The 19,879-nt window shown below is 44.4% G+C and overlaps 1 protein-coding gene across 2 annotated transcripts in view; it reads right to left on the reverse strand.

The window, feature by feature from the left end:
- Nucleotides 1-19,879, reverse strand: part of LOC116973647 (cytochrome b5 reductase 4) — a 109,453-nt gene that overhangs the window by 66,576 nt on the left and 22,998 nt on the right. For both annotated transcript variants that reach the window (XM_033021910.1, XM_033021911.1), the window contains exons 5-6: nucleotides 8,279-8,329; nucleotides 4,973-5,023 (exon numbers count right to left, since the gene is read on the reverse strand). In XM_033021910.1, coding sequence (XP_032877801.1) covers nucleotides 4,973-5,023; nucleotides 8,279-8,329 — 102 coding nt within the window. The remainder of the gene's footprint in view (nucleotides 1-4,972; nucleotides 5,024-8,278; nucleotides 8,330-19,879) is intronic.

Here is a 19,879-nt window from a genome sequence, read left to right on the forward strand (position 1 = left end):
AATTTACATTAGGCAGAGTGGGCAGGTCCCCTGGGCTAGCCAGAATCAAATAACCAGTCTTTGGATAATGCTGCCAATAATGGCAGCGCCTGCATGTGTATTTTTTGCGAAATAATTTCACTGTGCATGTGACAAATAAAACACTATTGGACTTACTGGACAAGCTATCTGGAGATGAATTTGTGCTTGGCTGGCACCACAGCTACTGACTAATAGAACAATCTCATTTTTGAACTGGCTCAATATCATTAGATCACTTTGGAGATGTACAGATGTTAAGGGGTGCTTGCTGATTAGCTTGTCTGAATAATTAAATTCCAGCACAACACAAATACTAGAGTAACTCAGAGGGTCATGCAGCATGGAATGGACAGGCATGTTTCCCAAAACATCATCTGTCCATTCTCTCCACAGATGCTGCCCGACCCGCTGAATTCCTACAATACTTTGTATCTCTCTTAATAAATAAGTTAGTTTGTTAATTTAACTTAGTCAACTTAATCAAACTTAATTAACTTAATCAAATTTAATTTCTGAATTTGATTTTGCAGGTTTAAAAAAAGGGCAGCACAGTGGGTCAGCTAGTAGAGCCGCTGCCTCCACAGCACCAGAGATCCGAGTTTGATCCTGACCTTGAGTGCTGACTGTGTGGAGTTTTCACATTCTCTGTGACCGCGTGGATTTCCTCCGGGTGCTCTAATTTCCTTTCACATCCCAAAGCCGTGCATGTTTGTAGGTTAATCGACCTCTGTAAACAGCCCCTAGTATGTATGGTGTGGATGAGAAAGAGGGGATAACATGGACCTAGTGTGCACAGATGACTGATGATCGTCGTGGACTTGTTGGGCCAAAGGGCCCGTTTCCATGCTGTATCTCTAAATTAACTAGACCACTTGGGGCACCTGCACATTGTCTTAAAAACCAATACTCTTTTCCCTGTGATTAATGAAGCTGCATACGTATATTTGTCTGTCAACATGATGTAGAAAAAGACCCATTCATTATAATTTGATTATTTCACTGGTGTAACCTGGTGGAAAGAATGAACAGCTCTGAAGCCCCAAAGTCTGGTCGCAGCCGCGTGCCACCGCTGCTCCCCACGCTCCGAGGCCAGCCAGCCCTGTTGACGGTAAGTCCGCAGGCTCCGCAACTAGAGCCCCCAGGTCGTTCTGGCTGGAGGCCACTCCACGGTGCTAGGCCCCAACGACAACGGAGACCCGACAGGGAAAAGGTCGGGTCTCCCGTGCAGGCAAGAGATATAACGGTTTCATCCACCACCCGCCCCCCACATATACACAGTCAAAAACAATATAAAAACACATTAACATTGAAACATAGCAAATAGGTGCAGGAGTAGAACATTTGGCCCTTCGAGCCTGCACCGCCATTCAATATGATCATGGCTGATCATCCAACTCAGTATCCTGTACCTGCCTTCCCTCCATACCCCCTGATCCCTTTAGCCACAAGGGCCACATCTAACTCCCTCTTAAATATAGCCAATGAACTGGCCTCAACTACCTTCTGTGGCAGAGAGTTCCAGAGATTCACCACTCTCTGTGTGAAAAATGTTTTTCTCATCTCGGTCCTAAAGGATTTCCCCCTTATCCTTAAACTGTGACCCCTTGTCCTGGACTTCCCCAACACCGGGAACAATCTTCCTGCATCTAGCCTGTCCAACCCCCTAAGAATTTTGTAAGTTTCTATAAGATCCCCCCTCAATCTTCTAAATTCTAGCGAGGACAAGCCGAGTCTATCCAGTCTTTCTTCATATGAAAGTCCTGCCATCCCAGGAATCAGTCTGGTGAACCTTCTCTGTACTCCCTCTAAGGCAAGAATGTCTTTCCTCAGATTTGGAGACCAAAACTGTACACAATACTCCAGGTGTGGTCTCACCAATACCCTGTACAACTGCAGTAGAACCTCCCTGCTCCTATACTCAAATCCTTTTGCTATGAATGCTAACATACCATTCGCTTTTTTCACTGCCTGCTGCACCTGCATGCCTACTTTCAATGACTGGTGTACCATGACACCCAGGTCTCGTTGCATCTCCCCTTTTCCTAATCGGCCACCATTTAGATAATAGTCTACTTTCCTGTTTTTGCCATCAAAGTGGATAACCTCACATTTATCCACATTATACTGCATCTGCCATGCATTTGCCCACTCACCCAGCCTATCCAAGTCACCTTGCAGCCTCCTAGCATCCTCCTCACAGCTAACACTGCCCCCCAGCTTCGTGTCATCCGCAAACTTGGAGATGATGCATTCAATTCCCTCGTCCAAATCATTAATATATATTGTAAATAGCTGGGGTCCCAGCACTGAGCCTTGCGGCACCTCACTAGTCACTCCCTGCCATTCTGAAAAGGACCCATTTACTCCAACTCTTTGCTTCCTGTTTGCTAGCCAGTTCTCCATCCACATCAATACTGAACCCCCAATACCGTGTGCTTTAAGTTTGTATACTAATCTCTTATGTGGGACCTTGTCGAAAGCCTTCTGAAAGTCCAGATATAACACATCCACTGGTTCTCCTTATCTGCTCTACTAGTTACATCCTCAAAAAATTCTATAAGATTCGTCAGACATGATTTACCTTTCGTAAATCCATGCTGACTTTGTCCAATGATTTCACCACTTTCCAAATGTGCTGCTATCCCATCTTTAATAACTGACTCTAGCAGTTTCCCCACTACCGATGTTAAACTAACTGATCTGTAATTCCCTGTATTCTCTCTCCCTCCCTTTTTTAAAAGTGGGGTTACATTAGCTACCCTCCAATCCTCAGGAACTACTCCAGAATCTAAAATGTTTTGAAAAATTATCACTAATGCATCCACTATTTCTGGGGCTACTTCCTTAAGTACTCTGGGATGCAGCCTATCCGGCCCTGGGGATTTATCGGCCTTTAATCCACTCAATTTACCCAACACCACTTCCCGGCTAACCTGGATTTCACTCAGTTCCTCCATCTCATTTGACCCGCGGTACCCTGCTATTTCCGGCAGATTATTTATGTCTTCCTTAGTGAAGACGGAACCAAAGTAGTTATTCCATTGGTCTGCCATGTCCTTGTTCCCCATGATCAATTCACCTGTTTCTGACTGCAAGAGACCCACATTTGTTTTAACTAATCGCTTTCTCTTCACATATCTATAAAATATTTTGCAGTCAGTTTTTATGTTCCCTGCCAGTTTTCTTTCATAATCTATTTTCCCTTTCCTAATTAAGCCCTTTGTCCTCCTCTGCTGGTCTCTAAATTTCTCCCAGTCCTCTGGTAGGTTGCTTTTTCTGGCTAATTTGTACGCTTCATCTTTTGTTTTGATACTATCCCTGATTTCCTTTGTTATCCACGGATGCACTACCTTCCCTGATTTATTCTTTTGCCAAACTGGGATGAACAATTGTTGTAGTTCATCCATGCAGTCTTTAAATGCCTTCCATTGCATATCCACCGTCAACCCTTTAAGAATCAATTGCCAGTCAATCTTGGCCAATTCACGTCTCATACCCTCAAAGTTACCTTTCTTTAAGTTCAGAACCCTTGTTTCTGAATTACCAATATCACTCTCCATCTTAATGAAGAACGCAACCATATTATGGTCACTCTTGCCCAAGGGGCCACGCGCAACAAAACTGCTAACTAACCCTTCCTCATTACTCAATACCCAGTCTAGAATAGCCTGCTCTCTCGTTGGTTCCTCTACATGTTGGTTTAGAAAACTATCCTGCATACAGTCCAAGAAATCCTCTTCCTCAGCACCCCTGCCAATTTTGATTCACCCAATCTATATGTAGATTGAAGTCACCCATTATAACTGTTTTACCTTTGTTGCACGCATTTCTGTTTGATGCCATCCCCAACTCCACTACTACTGTTAGGTGGCCTGTACACAACTCCCACTAGTGTTTTCTGCCCCATAGTGTTTCGCAGCTCTACCCATATCGATTCCACATCCTCCAAGCTAATGTCCTTCCTTTGCATTGCGTTAATCTCCTTTCTACCCCACCTCCTTTCCCTTTCTGTCTATCCCTCCTGTATATTGAATATCCCTGGATGTTGAGCTCCCAGCCTTGGTCACCCTGGAGCCATGTCTCCGTGATCCCAACTATATCATAGTCATTAATAGCTATCTGCACATTCAACTCATCCACCTGATTACGAATGCTTCTTACATTGAGACACAAAGCCTTCAAGCTTGTTTTTACAACGCTCTTACCCCTTATACAATTATGTTGAAAAGTTGCCCTTTTTGATATTTGCCCTGGATTTGTCTGCCTGCCACGTTTACTTTTCACCTTTTTTAAACGGGACAAAGAAAAAAAAAAGTCCAGACAGACTGCAGGGACCGCTGCCGCGAAGCGCCGCCATTTTGTGGCATTTTGCTGCAAATTTGTACTGGGGGTAGATGGCAGCATTTGCCCGTCACTGCTGATGGTGCACTTTGTCACTACACAGGAGTAACCGGGGCAGCATCATCTTGATTTTAGTCTTTAGTGATGCAGCGCGGAAACAAGCCCTTCGGCCCACCACGTCTGCGCCAACCAGCGATCACTCCATACAATAGCACTATCCTACACACTAGAGACAATTTACAATTTTACCAATTAACCTACAAACCTGTACGTCTTTGGAGTGTTGGAGGAAACCGGAGCACCCGGAGAAAACCCACGCGGTCACGGGGAGAACGTACAGACTCCAGACAGACAGCACCTGAAGTCAGGATCGAACCCGGGCGTCTGGAGCAGTAATGCAGCAACTCTACCGCTGAGCACTGTGCTGCCTCATGTGGCATTCGCCCCATATCTGCCTCTACCACCACCCCAGGCAGCATGTTCCAGGCACTCATCACCCTCCGTTAAAAAATACTCGTTGGGGACTGATCACACAGAAATAGCCAGTGATAACAATATGTTCCTGAGGGTTAATTATTTCTGCTTCGCGTTTTGGTTTTTAACTACATACCATTTGGTATCATCTCCTTTGGCACCGTTAAACCTGGTTGAGTCACAGGAACTAGAAGGAAGAAAGATGAAATAAATGAAGCCATGGAACACCAAAGCAAAATAAAAAGACACGTCATTACACCAATTTATTCGAAAACATGCAAGTTGCTTCATGGAAAGTTCATTCTATGCAATCACAGTATGGCCACTAGAACTTAAGCATTACATCACACTTAATATTTTCCACCTCTAACCTTAAAGTTATGCTCTCTGGTCTTTAATATTTCCAACCTGGGAAAAATGTTCTGACTGTCTATCCTAATTATGCATCTCATCATTTTATATACTTCCATTTCTCTCCTCAATCTTCGGTATTCCAGAGAAAACAACCGAGTTTATCTAACCTCTCCTTGAATCAGGAGTTAAAATTGGCATGTAGTAAAGGTAATGCTATGGTTGTTATGGGAGATTTCAACATGCAGGTAGACTAGGAAAATCAGGTTGGTACTGGACCTCAAGAAAGGGAGTTTGTGTTGTTCTTCCGTGATGGATTCTTAGAGCAGCTTGTATTGGAGGCTACCAGGAGAAGGCAATTCTGGATTTAGTGTTATGTAATGAACCGGATTTAATAAAGGAATGAGGTTAAGGAACCATTAGGAGGTAGTGACCATAATATGCTCAAGTTTAATCTACAATTGGAGAGGGAGAAAGGTAAATTGGAGGCATCAGTGTTATAGATGAATAAAGGAGACTACGAGGGAGAAGCTGGCAAACGTTGACTGGAAAGATACCCTAGCAGGGATGACAGTGGAACAACAATGGCAGGTATTTTTGGGAATAATACACAAGGTGCAGGATCAGTTCATTCCAAAGAGGAAGAAAGATTCCAAGGGGAGTAAGGGGCGGCCGTGGCTGACAAGGGACGTCAGGGGCAGTATAAAGATAAAAGAGAAGAGGTACAATGTAGCAAAGATGAGCGGCAAGCAAGAGGATTGGGTAATGTTTAAAGAGCAGCAGAAGATAACTAAAAAGGCAATACGGGGAGAAAAGATGAGGTACGAAGGTAAGCTAGCCAAGGACATAAAGGAGGATAGTGAAAGCTTCTTTAGGTATGTGAAAAGGAAAAAATTAGTTAAATCCAAAGTTGGACCCTTGAAGACTGAAAAAGGTGAAATTATTATGGGGAACTAGGAAGTGGCAGATGAGTTGAACAGGAACTTTGGATCCGTCTTCACTAAGGAGGGCACAAACAATCTTCCTGATATAGTAGTGGCCAGAGGATCTGGAGTGACGGAGAAACTGAAGGAAATCCACATTAGGCAGGAAACGGTGTTGGGTAGACTGATGGGACTGAAGGCTGATAAATCCCCAGGGCGTGATGGTCTGCATCCCAGGGTACTTAAGGAAGTGGCTCAAGAAATCGTGGATGCATTGGTGATAATTTTCTAATGTTCTATAGACTCAGGATCAGTTCCTGTGGATTGGAGGGTAGCTAATGTTATCCCACTTTTTAAGAATGGCGGGAGAGAGAAAATAGGGAATTATAGACCAGTTAGCCTGATATCGGTGGTGGGGAAGTTGCTGGAGTCAATTATAAAAGATGAAATAGCGGCACATTTGGATAGCAATAACAGGATCGGTTCGAGTCAGCATGGATTAACGAAGGGGAAATCATGCTTGACTGATCTTCTGGAATTTTTTGGGGATGTAACTAGGAAAATGGATAAGAGAGAGCCAGTGGATGTAGTGTACCTGGACTTTCAGAAAGCATTTGATAAGGTCCCACAGAGGAGATTAGTGGGCAAAATTTGGGCACATGGTATTGGAGGTAGGGTGCTGACATGGATAGAAAATTGGTTGGCAGACAGGAAATAAAGAGTGGGGATTAATGGGTCCCTTTCAGAATGGCAGGCAGTGACTAGTGAGGTACTGCAAGGCTCGGCGCTGGGATGGCAGCTATTTACAATATACATCAATGATTTAGATGAAGGGATTCAAAGTAACATTTGCAAATTTGCAGATGACACAAACCTGGGTGGCAGTGTGAACTGTGAGGAGGATGCTATGAGATTGCAGGGTGACTTGGACAGGCTGGGTGAGTGGTCAGATACATGGCAGATGCAGTTTAATGTGGATAAATGTGAGGTTATCCACTTTGGTAGCGAAAACAGGAAGGGAGATTACTGTATAAATGGTGTCAAGTTGGGAAAAGGGGAAGTACAACAGGATCTGGGGGTCCTTGTTCATCAGAAAATGAAAGTATGCATGCAGGTACAGCAGGCAGTGAAGAAAGCGAATGGCATGTTGGCCTTTAAAACAAGAGGAGTTGAGTATAGGAGCAAAGAGGTCCTTCTGCAGTTGTATAGGGCTCTTGTGAGACCACACCTGGAGTATTGTGTGCAGTTTTGGTCCTCTAATTTGAGGAAGGACATTCTTGCTATTGAGGGAGTGCAGCGTAGGTTTACAAGGTTAATTCCCGGGGTTGCGGGACTGTCATATGCTGAGAGAATGGAGCGGCCGGGCTTGTATACTCTGGAGTTTAGAAGGATGAGAGGGGATCCTATTGAAACATATAAGATTATTAAGGGTTTGGACACGCTAGAGGCAGGAAACATGTTCCCGATGTTAGAATGGAGACGAGGAAACACTTTTTCTCACAGAGAGTTGTGAGTCTGTGGAATTTTCTGCCTTAGAGGGCGGTGGAGGCCGGTTCTCTGGATACTTTCAAGAGAGAGCTAGATAGGGCTCTCAAAGATAGTGGTGTCAGGGGATATGTGGAGAAGGCAGGAACGGGGTACTGATTGGGGATGATCAGCCATGATTTCATTGAATGACAGTGCTGGCTCGAAGGGCCGTGTGGCCTACTCCTGCACCTATTGTCTATTGTAGCAAATACCTATGGATCCATCAGGATACTAGTAAACCTAATCTCCAAAGCCTCCCCATCCTCCCTGTAATGCGGCAGTCTAGAACTGTACAGAATGCTCCAAATGCACCCCAACAAAACTCTTGTAGAGCTGCATCACGAGTCCATGCCACCTAATCTGCTGTTTAATCAGTCGGATTCTGTTTGTATATATCTGGAATGCAGAAGTTTTCAATGAGACTTAAAAGATGCCGAATGTCTATAGCACCAAACCACAGTAATTGCCATTTCAGTATGACTGCACCAATGTCTAAAGATGTAGTTGGGTTAGATGTCATCATCTGTCTCCCACAGTTACTGGGAAACTTTGTCATTGATCACACAGAAATAGTCAGTGATAACAATATGTTCCTTTGGGTTAATTGTTTCTTCTTCACATTATCGTTTTTGACTACATACCTTTTGGTAACGTCCACTTTGGCACCGTTAAACCTGGTTGCGTCACAGAAGCTAGAAGGAAGAAAGATGAAATAAATGAAGTCGCAGAACACCAAAGCAAAATAAAAAGACACATCATTACACCAATTTATTCGAAAACATGCAAGTTGCTTCATAGAAGGTAAATGCTATGCAATCACAATAAGGTCACTAGAACTTTAACCGTACATCCTTATATAGCTATAAAACTCGGTTCTTGGATGTGTGTGTGTGTGTGTGTGCGTGCGAGTATTTATTTGTTTGTGTGTCGTCATATCTTCTCGAAAAAACGACGCTCTAACGGTAATATTTTTACATATTCGGGTAGAGATTTACCCCCTGGAGTCCGAAATCGCCTTACCTGAAAATTTCAACCTTTATTTCTTGAGTTATTTATGAAAATGTTCACAAATCCAATAAAACTTAGAGAATAAAACGGCGCTTTCGCTGATGATGTCACAATGGATCTGCCTGCCTGCCTGCCGTCTGCTCGCGCTGCGATTTTGCCTGCAGCTGTGCCCAGAGCTGGAGCTGAAGCCCGGAGCTGGAGCCCGGATCTCGGAGCGGGAGTGTTGCATTCGGGAACCAGCCCTCCCCTGTGACACCACGCGCTCCCCCCACCCCTCCAACTCTACCCCCGCTCCTTCTCTGCCCCCCTCCCACTCTTCCCCCCGCGCCCTCTGCCCCTGCCCTCCCTCTCCAGCCGCGCCTCCGAGTTGGGGGCTATGCGTGAGTGGATAGGGCGGGGGATGGGGGTCAAATGAGCGAATGAATAATATTAATATAATATCAAGGGGGGTGGTTAGTGTGTGTGTGGGGGGTGGTTAGTGTGTGTGCGTGTGTCTACCTTTGATTTAAACAAGCATCTGCAGTTCTTTCTTACACACTACATGTCCCCTCTTTCATTGATCAAACCAGTTGATGGCACAATAATTTAAATGTGAAGATAATTAAATCCTCCTAATTGCCTGACAGTAAACGTTTTATTAATTCAGCATCACAGCGGTTAATGGAAACAACCATTTGCAGTTACACAAGAATTTTAATGTAATTGGCATTCAAAATTACAGTGGAAAGGAAGCATAAATGCTATTGAAGGAGAGGAATAATTGTCAAATGATAGGGGCAAACAGATATTAGTTTCAAAATGCTTGGAGGTCTGAAAATCCTCACTGCTAATCTAATGGGAAAAATATAACATACTCAATTAACTCAAAGTGTTTATATTTTTTAGGCAAAAAATACAAACACTCTGTCCAGTAATAAACTGCTGTGCTGAATGCTAATTAAATCAAATTCAAAGTCAAAACATAAAGCTTTTAATTAATCACTTCACAGCTTTCACAGAACATCCGATCCACAGAAGATGCAACCTCCCATTACAATAATGGAGCATTTTCATTAAGGGCATCATGCATTTTCATTATGTTTGCCACATTTATGTAAATATTAATTAAGGCATCTTAAAATAAGGAAGTAAAAAGCAAAATGCTGTTATTAACTTCATAGCAACAACACAGCTCTATAGATTGTTCTTATCTTCAGGTTAAATTATTTTTGCATGAAGTCCCACACTGGGCCTTAAGAATATAATCCTGTGAGCAAGTGCAGCAGTGTTGAAACTGGTTATATTTGTTGAGTAGTCGATTCAATTATCCAGCATTAAGGGGCTGCCCCTCTTACGCAATTTTTCGGCGACTTGCCGCCACCAGTCATAGTCGCAGCAGGTTGCCGAAAATGTTCAGCATGTTGAAATTTTTCGGCAACCTGCTGCGACTAAGACGGGTGCCGGCAAGACACTGAAAAAAATCGGGTAAGTGGGACAGGCCCTTTAGACTTCTAACAATAGGCAGAAGTACTTTCCAAAAGTACGTCTGCTTAGAGTTATAGAGCATGGAAGCAGGCCCTTCATCACAACTTGCCCATGCTAACTCAGATGCCCCATCTACGCAAGTCCCACCATCTGGTATCTGACCGATATCCCACCAGACATTCCCCATCCATGCACCTGTCTATATGTACTTTAAATGTTACTATAGTACCGGCCTCAACTCCCTCCTCTGGCAGCTCTCTTCATAGACCCACCACAATCTGTGTGAAAAGGTTACCCATTATAGTTACCAACATCCTCATGAATATTCTCTGAATTCTTTCCAGAACTGTATCCCTTCTATAACATGGTGTCCAAACCTGAACATAATACTTCAAATGTGGCCTCACCAAACATCTTATACAACTGTAACATAACATGAAAACATCTATAATCAATTCCTTGAGTGATGACGACCAATGTATCGAATGCCGCCATGACTACCCTATCTACCTGTGATGCCACTTTCAGAGAACTACGTAGCTGTACTCCTAGATCCCTCTGCTCGACAGCATTCCCTTGTCCCTGCCATTCACTGTGAAAACCGTGCCTTGGATTGACTTCACCAAATGCAACACCTCACTTTTTGATTATTATTTTTTGAATATATGTAAAGGAACTAATATCACCTCATCCATCAACGTGGCACATCACAGCCTACAGGAATCACTGAACTCAATCATTTCTGTTAATCAGCCACCCCAGTGTTATGTCCAGCATTCAATATTTCACTCATCTCATCTGATATTTTAGATTTTGCTTGCTTCCTCTTATTTACACCCAATGCAAGCATCCTATTTGTTATTCAACAGGGCAGCATGGTGACGCATCGGTAGAGTTACTGCCTTTCAGCGCTTGCAGCTGGGACCTGGGTTCAATCCCAACTAAGGGTACTTGTCTGCACAGACGTGACTGCATGGGTTTTCTCCGAGATCCTCGGTTTCCTCCCACACTCCAAAGACGTACTTAATTTGTAGGTTAGTTGGCTTGGTATTGTAATATTTGGTGGACTGTGTAGGGTGGGAGGACCCGTTGCTCCTCCCGTGCAGCAGGTGGCGCTGCACAGGACAAAGGGAAATGTTTTTGTATATAGTTTATCCTGTCTGTAGACAGTGTGTGTGTGTGTGCAGCCATTTTGAGTTGTCTCGCTGCCAGCATTGAGTAAAGCATTAAAGACTTCTATTGTAAATTGTTTATCAACGGGTCGAATGGTGGAAAGGGTCAAGAGCTTCAAATTCCTGGGTGTGCATATTTCCGAAGATCTCTCCTGGTCCCAGAACACTGCAATTATAAAGAAAGCACATCAGTGCCTCTACTTCCTGAGAAGATTACGGAGAGTCGGCATGTCGAGGAGGAATCTCTCGAACTTCTACAGGTGCACGGTAGAGAGCATGCTGACCGGTTGCATTGTGGCTCGGTTCGGCAACTTGTGCGCCCAGGAGCGGAAAAGACTGCATAAAGTTGTAAACACTGCCCAGTCCATCATCGGCTCCGACCTCCCTACCATCGAGGGGATCTACCACAGTTGTTGCCTCATAAAGGCTGGCAGCATCATCAAGGACCCACACCATCCTGGCCACACACTCATCTCTCTGCTGCCTTCAGGTAGAAGGTACAGGAGCCTGAAATCTGCAACATCCAGGTTCAGGAACAGCTTCTTCCCCACAGCCATCAGACTACTAAACTCAACTCAAACAAAAATCTGAACTTTAATAGCCTATTGCACTTTATATGCGTGCGTGCGTGCGTGCGTGTGTGTGTGTGTGCGTGCGTGCGTGCATATATATATATATGATCTGTTCTGTATTTATTTATGGCTACAATATTCTGTTGTGCTATCTGGGCCACATGACAATAAACTCTCTTGTACTTGAAGACTCTCAAGTTTTGTGCAGACCGTAGAAAACAAACACGAAAGTGGTGTCAGGAGTGGGATACTTCGGCTGGCGTTAAGATAAGAGCCTATTTTCGATTTAAAAGTATATATTTTTTATTTGAGTTCTGTAGTGTATTCAAACTAACATGTCTCGGCAATTCGATCGTTTTGATCCTGAGCGAGAAAGGTGGGCGTCGTATTTAATGCGAGCTGAGTTTTATTTTGAATTCAGCGAGCTGAGTTTTATTTATCGTGTTCATCAATGTCTCCAGAAACCTTTGCACTGCTGCAAATTTACTTACAGAAGAAGTAACTGAAGCCTCATATGCTGAAATCACAACGGCTTTGCAGCTGCATTTCGAAGAAAGTCAAAATTTTCTCGCAGCTCGCCTTGATTTCTACATGATGGTGCAACAGGAAGGCCAATCGACAACCAAATTTCTTGCCGAACTTCGCACCAAGGCAAAGGCATGTGCTTTTAAAACACAATGCTGCGAAAAGTGCCAAGACAATGCGTTGCAGGCTGCAGGCATGCATTCATCCAGCAGGCTGCAGTGTGCTAAGATGGCCGAGCTGCTGAGTAAAGAACTGCACAAAATGCTGGCGAAACAGCGTTGAAGCTCGCTCAGGAGGTGCATACAGTTCATCAGACTTGTCCGCAACGCCAGATTCCGCAACGCCAGAAACCACTTGATCGACCCAGAACAAATCCAGAGAAGGTGGGACAGTTTCAGAAGAGCCGTCTCCCTGTGGGGGGGGGGAGGATCGAAACCCTGCTACCGGTGCGGCTCGACTGCTCATTATCACTGTGACCGCCCGTATATCAAGTCCGTTTGTTATGCCTGTTACAGAAAAGGTCATCTCCAGGCAGTGTGCCAATCTGTAGGAAAGCTGAAAGGGAAAGAAAGCGCAAAACACAGTCGACCAAATCGCGGAGACCATTCCTATTGAAGTGCTTGGTGTGTCTACGATCACCGACAAGACAAGGATTTTGCTGCGGGTCTCGAATGTCGATCTACAGTTCCAGGTGGACAGTGGTGGGGCTGTGTCGCTAGTGGGTCAGGACATCTGGGAGAGGATCGGATCGCCGAACCTGAAACCGGCCAACATCCGCCTTTTCAGATACAGACGATAGCCCATTCCCACGAAAGGCAAATGTACTGTCGCCGTTTCCTGTAATGGTCTGACACAGATGTTGCCGCTGTTCGTCGTTGGTAAAGAAGGTACATCCCTGTGCGCCATCGACTGGATCCATGCTTTTAAGCTCGACATGAACGCCTTGATCTACGATGGATCAACTATGGCATTGTCATCTACCACGGATTGCAACATGGTTAGCAAATGCGAGAATAATCGGCGAAAACAGGACATTGAATGGCACTTGTCCAAAGAGTGTGACCATGCATTCACCAGGTTGAAGGAGATGTTCGCCCAGAAAACGCGTTTGGTTCACTATGACCCATCGAAGCCGATCTCGCTGGCCGCCGATGCATCGCCGTGTGGTCTTGGAGCTGTAATCTCACAAACAGCGCAGAACGGCAAGGAAGAACCAATTGTGTTTGCATCCAAAACGCTGACAACCGCCAAGAAAAACTACAGTCAAGTGGAGAAAGAACAGCATACAGATAAAGCAAATACTGATATCTCTTCAAAAGAGAACACTGAGGAAAACTCTGTTGATTCTGAGCCTTTAGCAAGGGTTGTGAAACACAAAAATGGCTGGGAAAAAAGAGTGAAGCGAGGTCCAGCCAAATGGAGACGCTCAAAATGGAAAGGGGGAATGTGGTTTGGTGGACTGTGTGGGGTGGGAGGACCAGTTTCTCCTCCCATGCAGCAGGTGGCACTGCACAGGAAAAAGGGAGATGTTTTGTATATAGTTTATCCTGTCGGCAGTGTGTGGGGGAGCAGCCATTTTGAGTTGTCTTGCTGCCAGCATTGAGTAAAGCATTAAAGATTTCTGTTGTAAATTAAAGACTCTCAAATTTTGTGCAGACCTTAGAAAACGAACACGAAAGGTACAAGTGTAAAAATTATCCCTAATGAATGTGTAGGAGTGTTAGTGTGCGGGGATCACTGGTCGGTGCGGACCTGGTGGCTCTAAAAACCCCGTCAGCAGCACTTGTCTTAATCCCTTCGTCTCCGTCCTGCCATTGACATCCCGTCTTGCACGCAGCACTTTAAACCTTGTTTAAATGACCAACCAGGTTAAATGTTTCAGTTTCAGTTCAGTTTAGTTTATTGTCACGTGCACTGAGGTACAGTGAAAAGCTTTTTTTAAAGTTTAGTTTAGAGATACAGGGCAGAAACAGGCCCTGCGCCAACCACCGATCCCCGCACATTGAAACTATCCTACACCCACGGGACAATTTTTACATTTACCAAGCCAATTAACCTACAAACCTGTACGTCTTTGGATTGCGGGAGGAAACCGAAGATCTCGGAGAAAATCCACGCAGGTCACGGGGAGAACGTACAAACTCCGTACAGACAGCACCCGTAGTCGGGTTCGAACCCGGGTCTCCGGCACTGCATTCGCTACCAGGCAGCAATGCTACCGCTGCGCCACCGTGCTAACCAGTTAGTAGAAAGACAATACATGATTACAGTTGAGCCATTCGCATTGTACAGATACATTATAAGGGAATACGAGTAGAGATTTAAAAGCATGAAGCAATTGTAATATGCGATTGTAGATCTGCTTCTGTGGCTTTGATGAGAGCGTGAGGAGACTGCAGTGAGGGAGGGGGAAGAACAATGGACAACGGGGACCCGGCATGGGGGGGAACCGTTGTGAGGGGGGGTTTGAACAAAAGAGAAGCCGGCGTATTTGGCAACTTTGTCTGTGCCATAGGTGGCTGCGATTTGTATACATTGGGTATGCAAACAAAGAATTTCACTGTACCATGTCACATGTGACAATAAAGTATTCCATTCCATCCATTAGCATGCAAATAGTCGCCTGGGTTGGGCGCCATCTCCAATGCCAATGGGCTAACCCCCAATGACAGGTCATTGACTTATGACATTAACTCTGTTTCTCTATCAACAAAGACTGTGTGACCAGCTGAATATTTCCAGTGTGACTTTACTGTTGCAAACTTCATTAATGCTTTATGTGCTATATTTTGACTGAACCAACTGGAGAGTGGTCCTGACCTACCATCTAACTCATTGGAGACAGTTGGACTATCTATAAATGGACTTTACCAGACTTTATCTTGCACTAAATCTTATTCCCTTTAAACTGTATCTGTACCCAGTGGACGGCTTGATTGTATTCATGTATACATTCTTTTCACTGACTGGATAGCACGCAACAATAAAAAAAAATTCACAGTTCCTCAGTACACGTGATAATAATAAACTAAATTAACACTGCTCGGAAAAACGACCTTTTTGACAATCAATATTTGTTATTGATCATTACTAAAGATCCTACTGCAGAAATTCCTGGGATGTCAGGACTTTCATATGAAGAAAGACTGGATAGACTCAGCTTTTACTCGCTAGAATTTAGAAGATTGAGAGGGGATCTTATGGAAACGTACAAAATTCTTAAGGGGTAGGACAGGCTAGATGCAGGAAGATTGTTCCCGATGTTGGGAAAGTCCAGAACAAGGGGTCACAGTTTGAGGATAAGGGGGAAGTCTTTTAGGACCGAGATGATAAAAAAAAAAATTCCACACAGAGAGTGGTGAATCTGTGGAATTCTCTGCCACAGAGGGTGGTTGAGGCCAGTTCATTGGCTATATTTGAGAGGGAGTTAGATGTGGCCCTTGTGGCTAAAGGGATCAGGGGGTATGGAGAGAAGGCAGGTACAGGATACTGAGTTGGATGATCAGCCATGATCATATTGAATGGCGGTGCAGGCTTGAAGGGCCGAATGGCCTACTCCTGCACCTATTTTCTATGTTTCTATGAAAGCACAACATTGTTTATGGCATAAAGACCAAGTAGTAAATGTCCCTCTTTTCTTGCCTTTCTGGTGACGTCAGTGGAAAATGAACTCAATGACACCATTGTTTCTTAGGAAACAGAACTGCTAACAAGGTGCGTCACTCAGCCTAACCATCTTGGGATCACATGGAGGCATAGATTTATTAGATTCAATGAGCAACCTGGGGTTAGAGTTTGGGTAGTGAATGATTATTCGTAAATCACGCACTATTTTGTGACATTTTGTTAAATACTTAGTAATGATAAAAATAATGTTAACACTGAAATAGAGCACGAAAAGACACTTTGGCTCACAATGCCCTAGCCGAACATGATGTGCAGGAAAGAACTGCAGATGTTAGTTTCAATCGAAGGTGGACACAAGATGCTGGAGTAACTCAGCGGGTCAGGCAGGATCTCTGGAGAGAAGTTTCTCTGGGTGACGTTTCGGGTTGAGACCCTTCTTCAGACTGATGTCAGGGGAGGGGGTGGGACAAAGATAGAATGTAGTCGGAGACATGATATGAGGTTAAATTTAATCTCCTCTACCTGAACATGATCTATATCCCTCTGTTCCCTTAATATCCATGTGCCTATATAAAAGCTTCTTCAATGTTATCGTATCGACTTCTACCTCCACCGCTGGTAGCGTGTTCTCATTGTGTAAAAATCTTGCCTTCTACATTTCTTTTCAGTTTTGTCCCTCTCATTTTAAAGTTTGTATTCTAGTTGTTAATATTCTCACCCCAGTGAAAAAGGTTCTGACTCTCTACCTTATCTTTTGTATTCTGTCAGGTCTCTCCTCAACCAGAGAAAACAATATAAGTATGTCCAACCTCTCCTTATAATCAATCCCCTCTAAATCCAGGCAGCATTCTGTTGAAGGGACCTGACCCGGAATGTCACCTGTCCATGTTCTCCCGAGATGCTGCCTGATCCGCAGAGTTGCTCCAGCACTTTGTTTCTCCCCCCATAAACTAGCAGCTGCAGTTCCCTGTATCTCCCTTTCAGCATGCTGATGAATCTGTTCTGCACCCTGTCCAAAGCCTCCACATCGTTCCTACAATGGTTCAACCAGAATTACATATTATACTCCAAATGCAGTCATGCCAAAGTCTAAAAAAATACCACATAACTTCCTGACTCTTATACTCAATGCCCCCCACCAATGATGGCAGGCACAACATACTCCTCCTTACCACTCTATCTAATTGTATCACCACTGTCAAGGGGGAGACTCATCAATTCATGCCATAGGAGCAGAATTTGGCCATTTGGCCCATCAAGTCTACTCCACCATTCAATCATGGCTGATCTATCTTTCCCTCTCAACCCCATTCTCCTGCCTTCTCCCCTTAACCCATGACATCTTTATGAATTTGTCAATCTCCGCCTTAAAAATACCAAATGACGTGGCCTCCACAGCCGTCCTCCATATAACACTTGTATTATTTTCGTATTTTAAGTAAAGAAAATTTACTCCTTTATCTTGTCTTACTCCACAAGTCTAAACTCTGAATTGTTAGACAAGACAGGGGTGAGAGGAAATAGAGGAGGCAAGCTTCAATAGGACTAGGGAAGGCCCTGACCTAAAGAAAGATGTAGTGGAATTACACTAAGTGATTGAGCCCCTTTCCAGCATTTTATCCAGATTAGTTTAGTGACATGGAATGGAAATAGGTCCTTCGGCCTACCGAATTCACGCTGACCATTGATCACCCATTCACGCTAGTTCAGTGTCATCCCACTTTCTCGTCCACTCCCTACTCACTGGGGGCAGTTAACAGAGGTCAAATAACCTACAAACCTGCAACGCCTTTGGGATGTGGCAAGAAACCGGAGCACCTGAAGGAAAACCCATGCAGTCACAAGGAGAACGTGCAAACTCCACACAGACAGCACCAAATAGGGTGGTCAAGGAGGCTTTTGGCACATTTGCCTTCATCAGTATGAGTATTGAGTCAAGAAGTTGGGATATTATGTTACTGTTATGCAAGACTGGTGAGGCCACATTTGGAGGATTATATGGTTATAAGGTCTTAAGTGATAGGAGCAGAATTAGGCCATTCAGTCCATCAGGTCTACAGAATTAGGCCATTCAATCATGTTTGATCTATCTTTCCCTCCTAACCCCATTCTCCTGCCTTATCGCCATAACCCCTGGTGCCCATATGTGTTCGGTTTTGGTCACCCTGCTATAGAAAAAATGGTTGTTACATTGTTAAGGGTGCAGAGAAGATTTACAAGGATGTTGTCAGGACTCAAAGGCCTGAGGTATAGGGAGAGGTTGAGCCGGCTAGGACTTTATTCCTTGGAATGCAGGATGAGGGGTTATCTTATAGAGGTGAATAAGATAATGAGGGTAATGGATAGGGAAAGTGCAGTCTTTTACCCTGAGTAAGGGAATCAAGAACCAGATAACAAAGGTGAGAGGAGAAAGATTTAATAGGAGCCCGAGGGGCAAGTTTTTAACACAAAGTGTGGTGAGTATATGGAACGAGCTGCTAGAGGAGGTAGTTCAGTGAGGTACATCGAGACAATTAAAAGGCATTTGCACAGGTATATCAGTAGAAAAGGTTTAGAAGGATACACACACACAAAGGCTGGTGGGTGTATGGAACAAGCTGCCAGAGGAGGTAGTTGAGGCTAGGACTATCCCATCGTTTAAGAAACAGTTAGACACCTACATGGATAGGACAGGTTTGGAGGGATATGGACCAAGCGCAGGGAAGGGGGACTAGTGTAGCTGGGACATTGTTGGCGGGTGTGGGCAAGTTGGGCTGAAGGGCCTGTTTCCACACTGTATCACTCTATGATTCGAAGGATATAGGCCAAACGCAGGCAGGTGGGACCAGTGTAGATGGGGCATCTAGCTTGGAGTGGGCAGGTTGGAGTGAAGGGCTTGTTTACATGCTGTATGACTATGACTGCAGTGATCTACCATCTCTTGCAGAAGTCCTCCACCAATTGTGGAATAATTTTCACCAAAATCTGCTGCCACAAAACATTTCTGCTTTATGAGGCAAGGGATGCTTTTTATATCAAGGGCCAGACTGAACTGAAATTACCTATTTCCTAAATTAACCCCACAGGTTAGTTCTAAGACCAGGATGAGTCACTGCAAGTGAGGTTGCAGTAAAATGTTGAGTGCAGCCCATTTAAGGTCAAAAAGGCAGATATTTATCATACATGTAATCTCCACATCCTTTCTCCAAATCTAGTCAATTTAAACTCCTATATATCAAACGATCAGCACTCCAACTGCATAATGGCATGAGAGACATTTACACAGGTACATGGATAGGACAGGCTTGGAGGAATATCGGCCAAACGCAAGCAGGTGGGACTAGTGTAGCTGGGGCTTGTTGGTCGGTATGGGCGTTGGGCCGAAGGGCCTGTTTCCATGCTGTATCACTCTATGCTTTCAAGAGAGAGTTAGAGCTCTTAGGGATAGCGGAGTTAAGGGATATGGAGAGAAGGCAGGAACAGGGTACTGATTATGGATGATCAGCCATGATCACATTGAATGGTGGTGCTGGCTCGAAGGGTCAGAATGGCCTAGAAACATAGAAACATAGAAATTAGGTGCAGGAGTAGGCCATTCGGCCCTTCGAGCCTGCACCGCCATTCAATATGATCATGGCTGATCATCCAACTCAGTATCCCGTACCTGCCTTCTCTCCATACCCTCTGATCCCCTCAGCCACAAGGGCCACATCTAACTCCCTCTTAAATATAGCCAATGAACTGGCCTCGACTACCCTCTGTGGCAGGGAGTTCCAGAGATTCACCACTCTCTGTGTGAAAAAAGTTCTTCTCATCTCGGTTTTAAAGGATTTCCCCCTTATCCTTAAGCTGTGACCCCTTGTCCTGGACTTCCCCAACATCGGGAGCAATCTTC

The sequence above is a fragment of the Amblyraja radiata genome, chromosome 5, assembly GCF_010909765.2.
Source record: "Amblyraja radiata isolate CabotCenter1 chromosome 5, sAmbRad1.1.pri, whole genome shotgun sequence".
In the NCBI taxonomy this organism is placed as follows: domain Eukaryota; kingdom Metazoa; phylum Chordata; class Chondrichthyes; order Rajiformes; family Rajidae; genus Amblyraja; species Amblyraja radiata.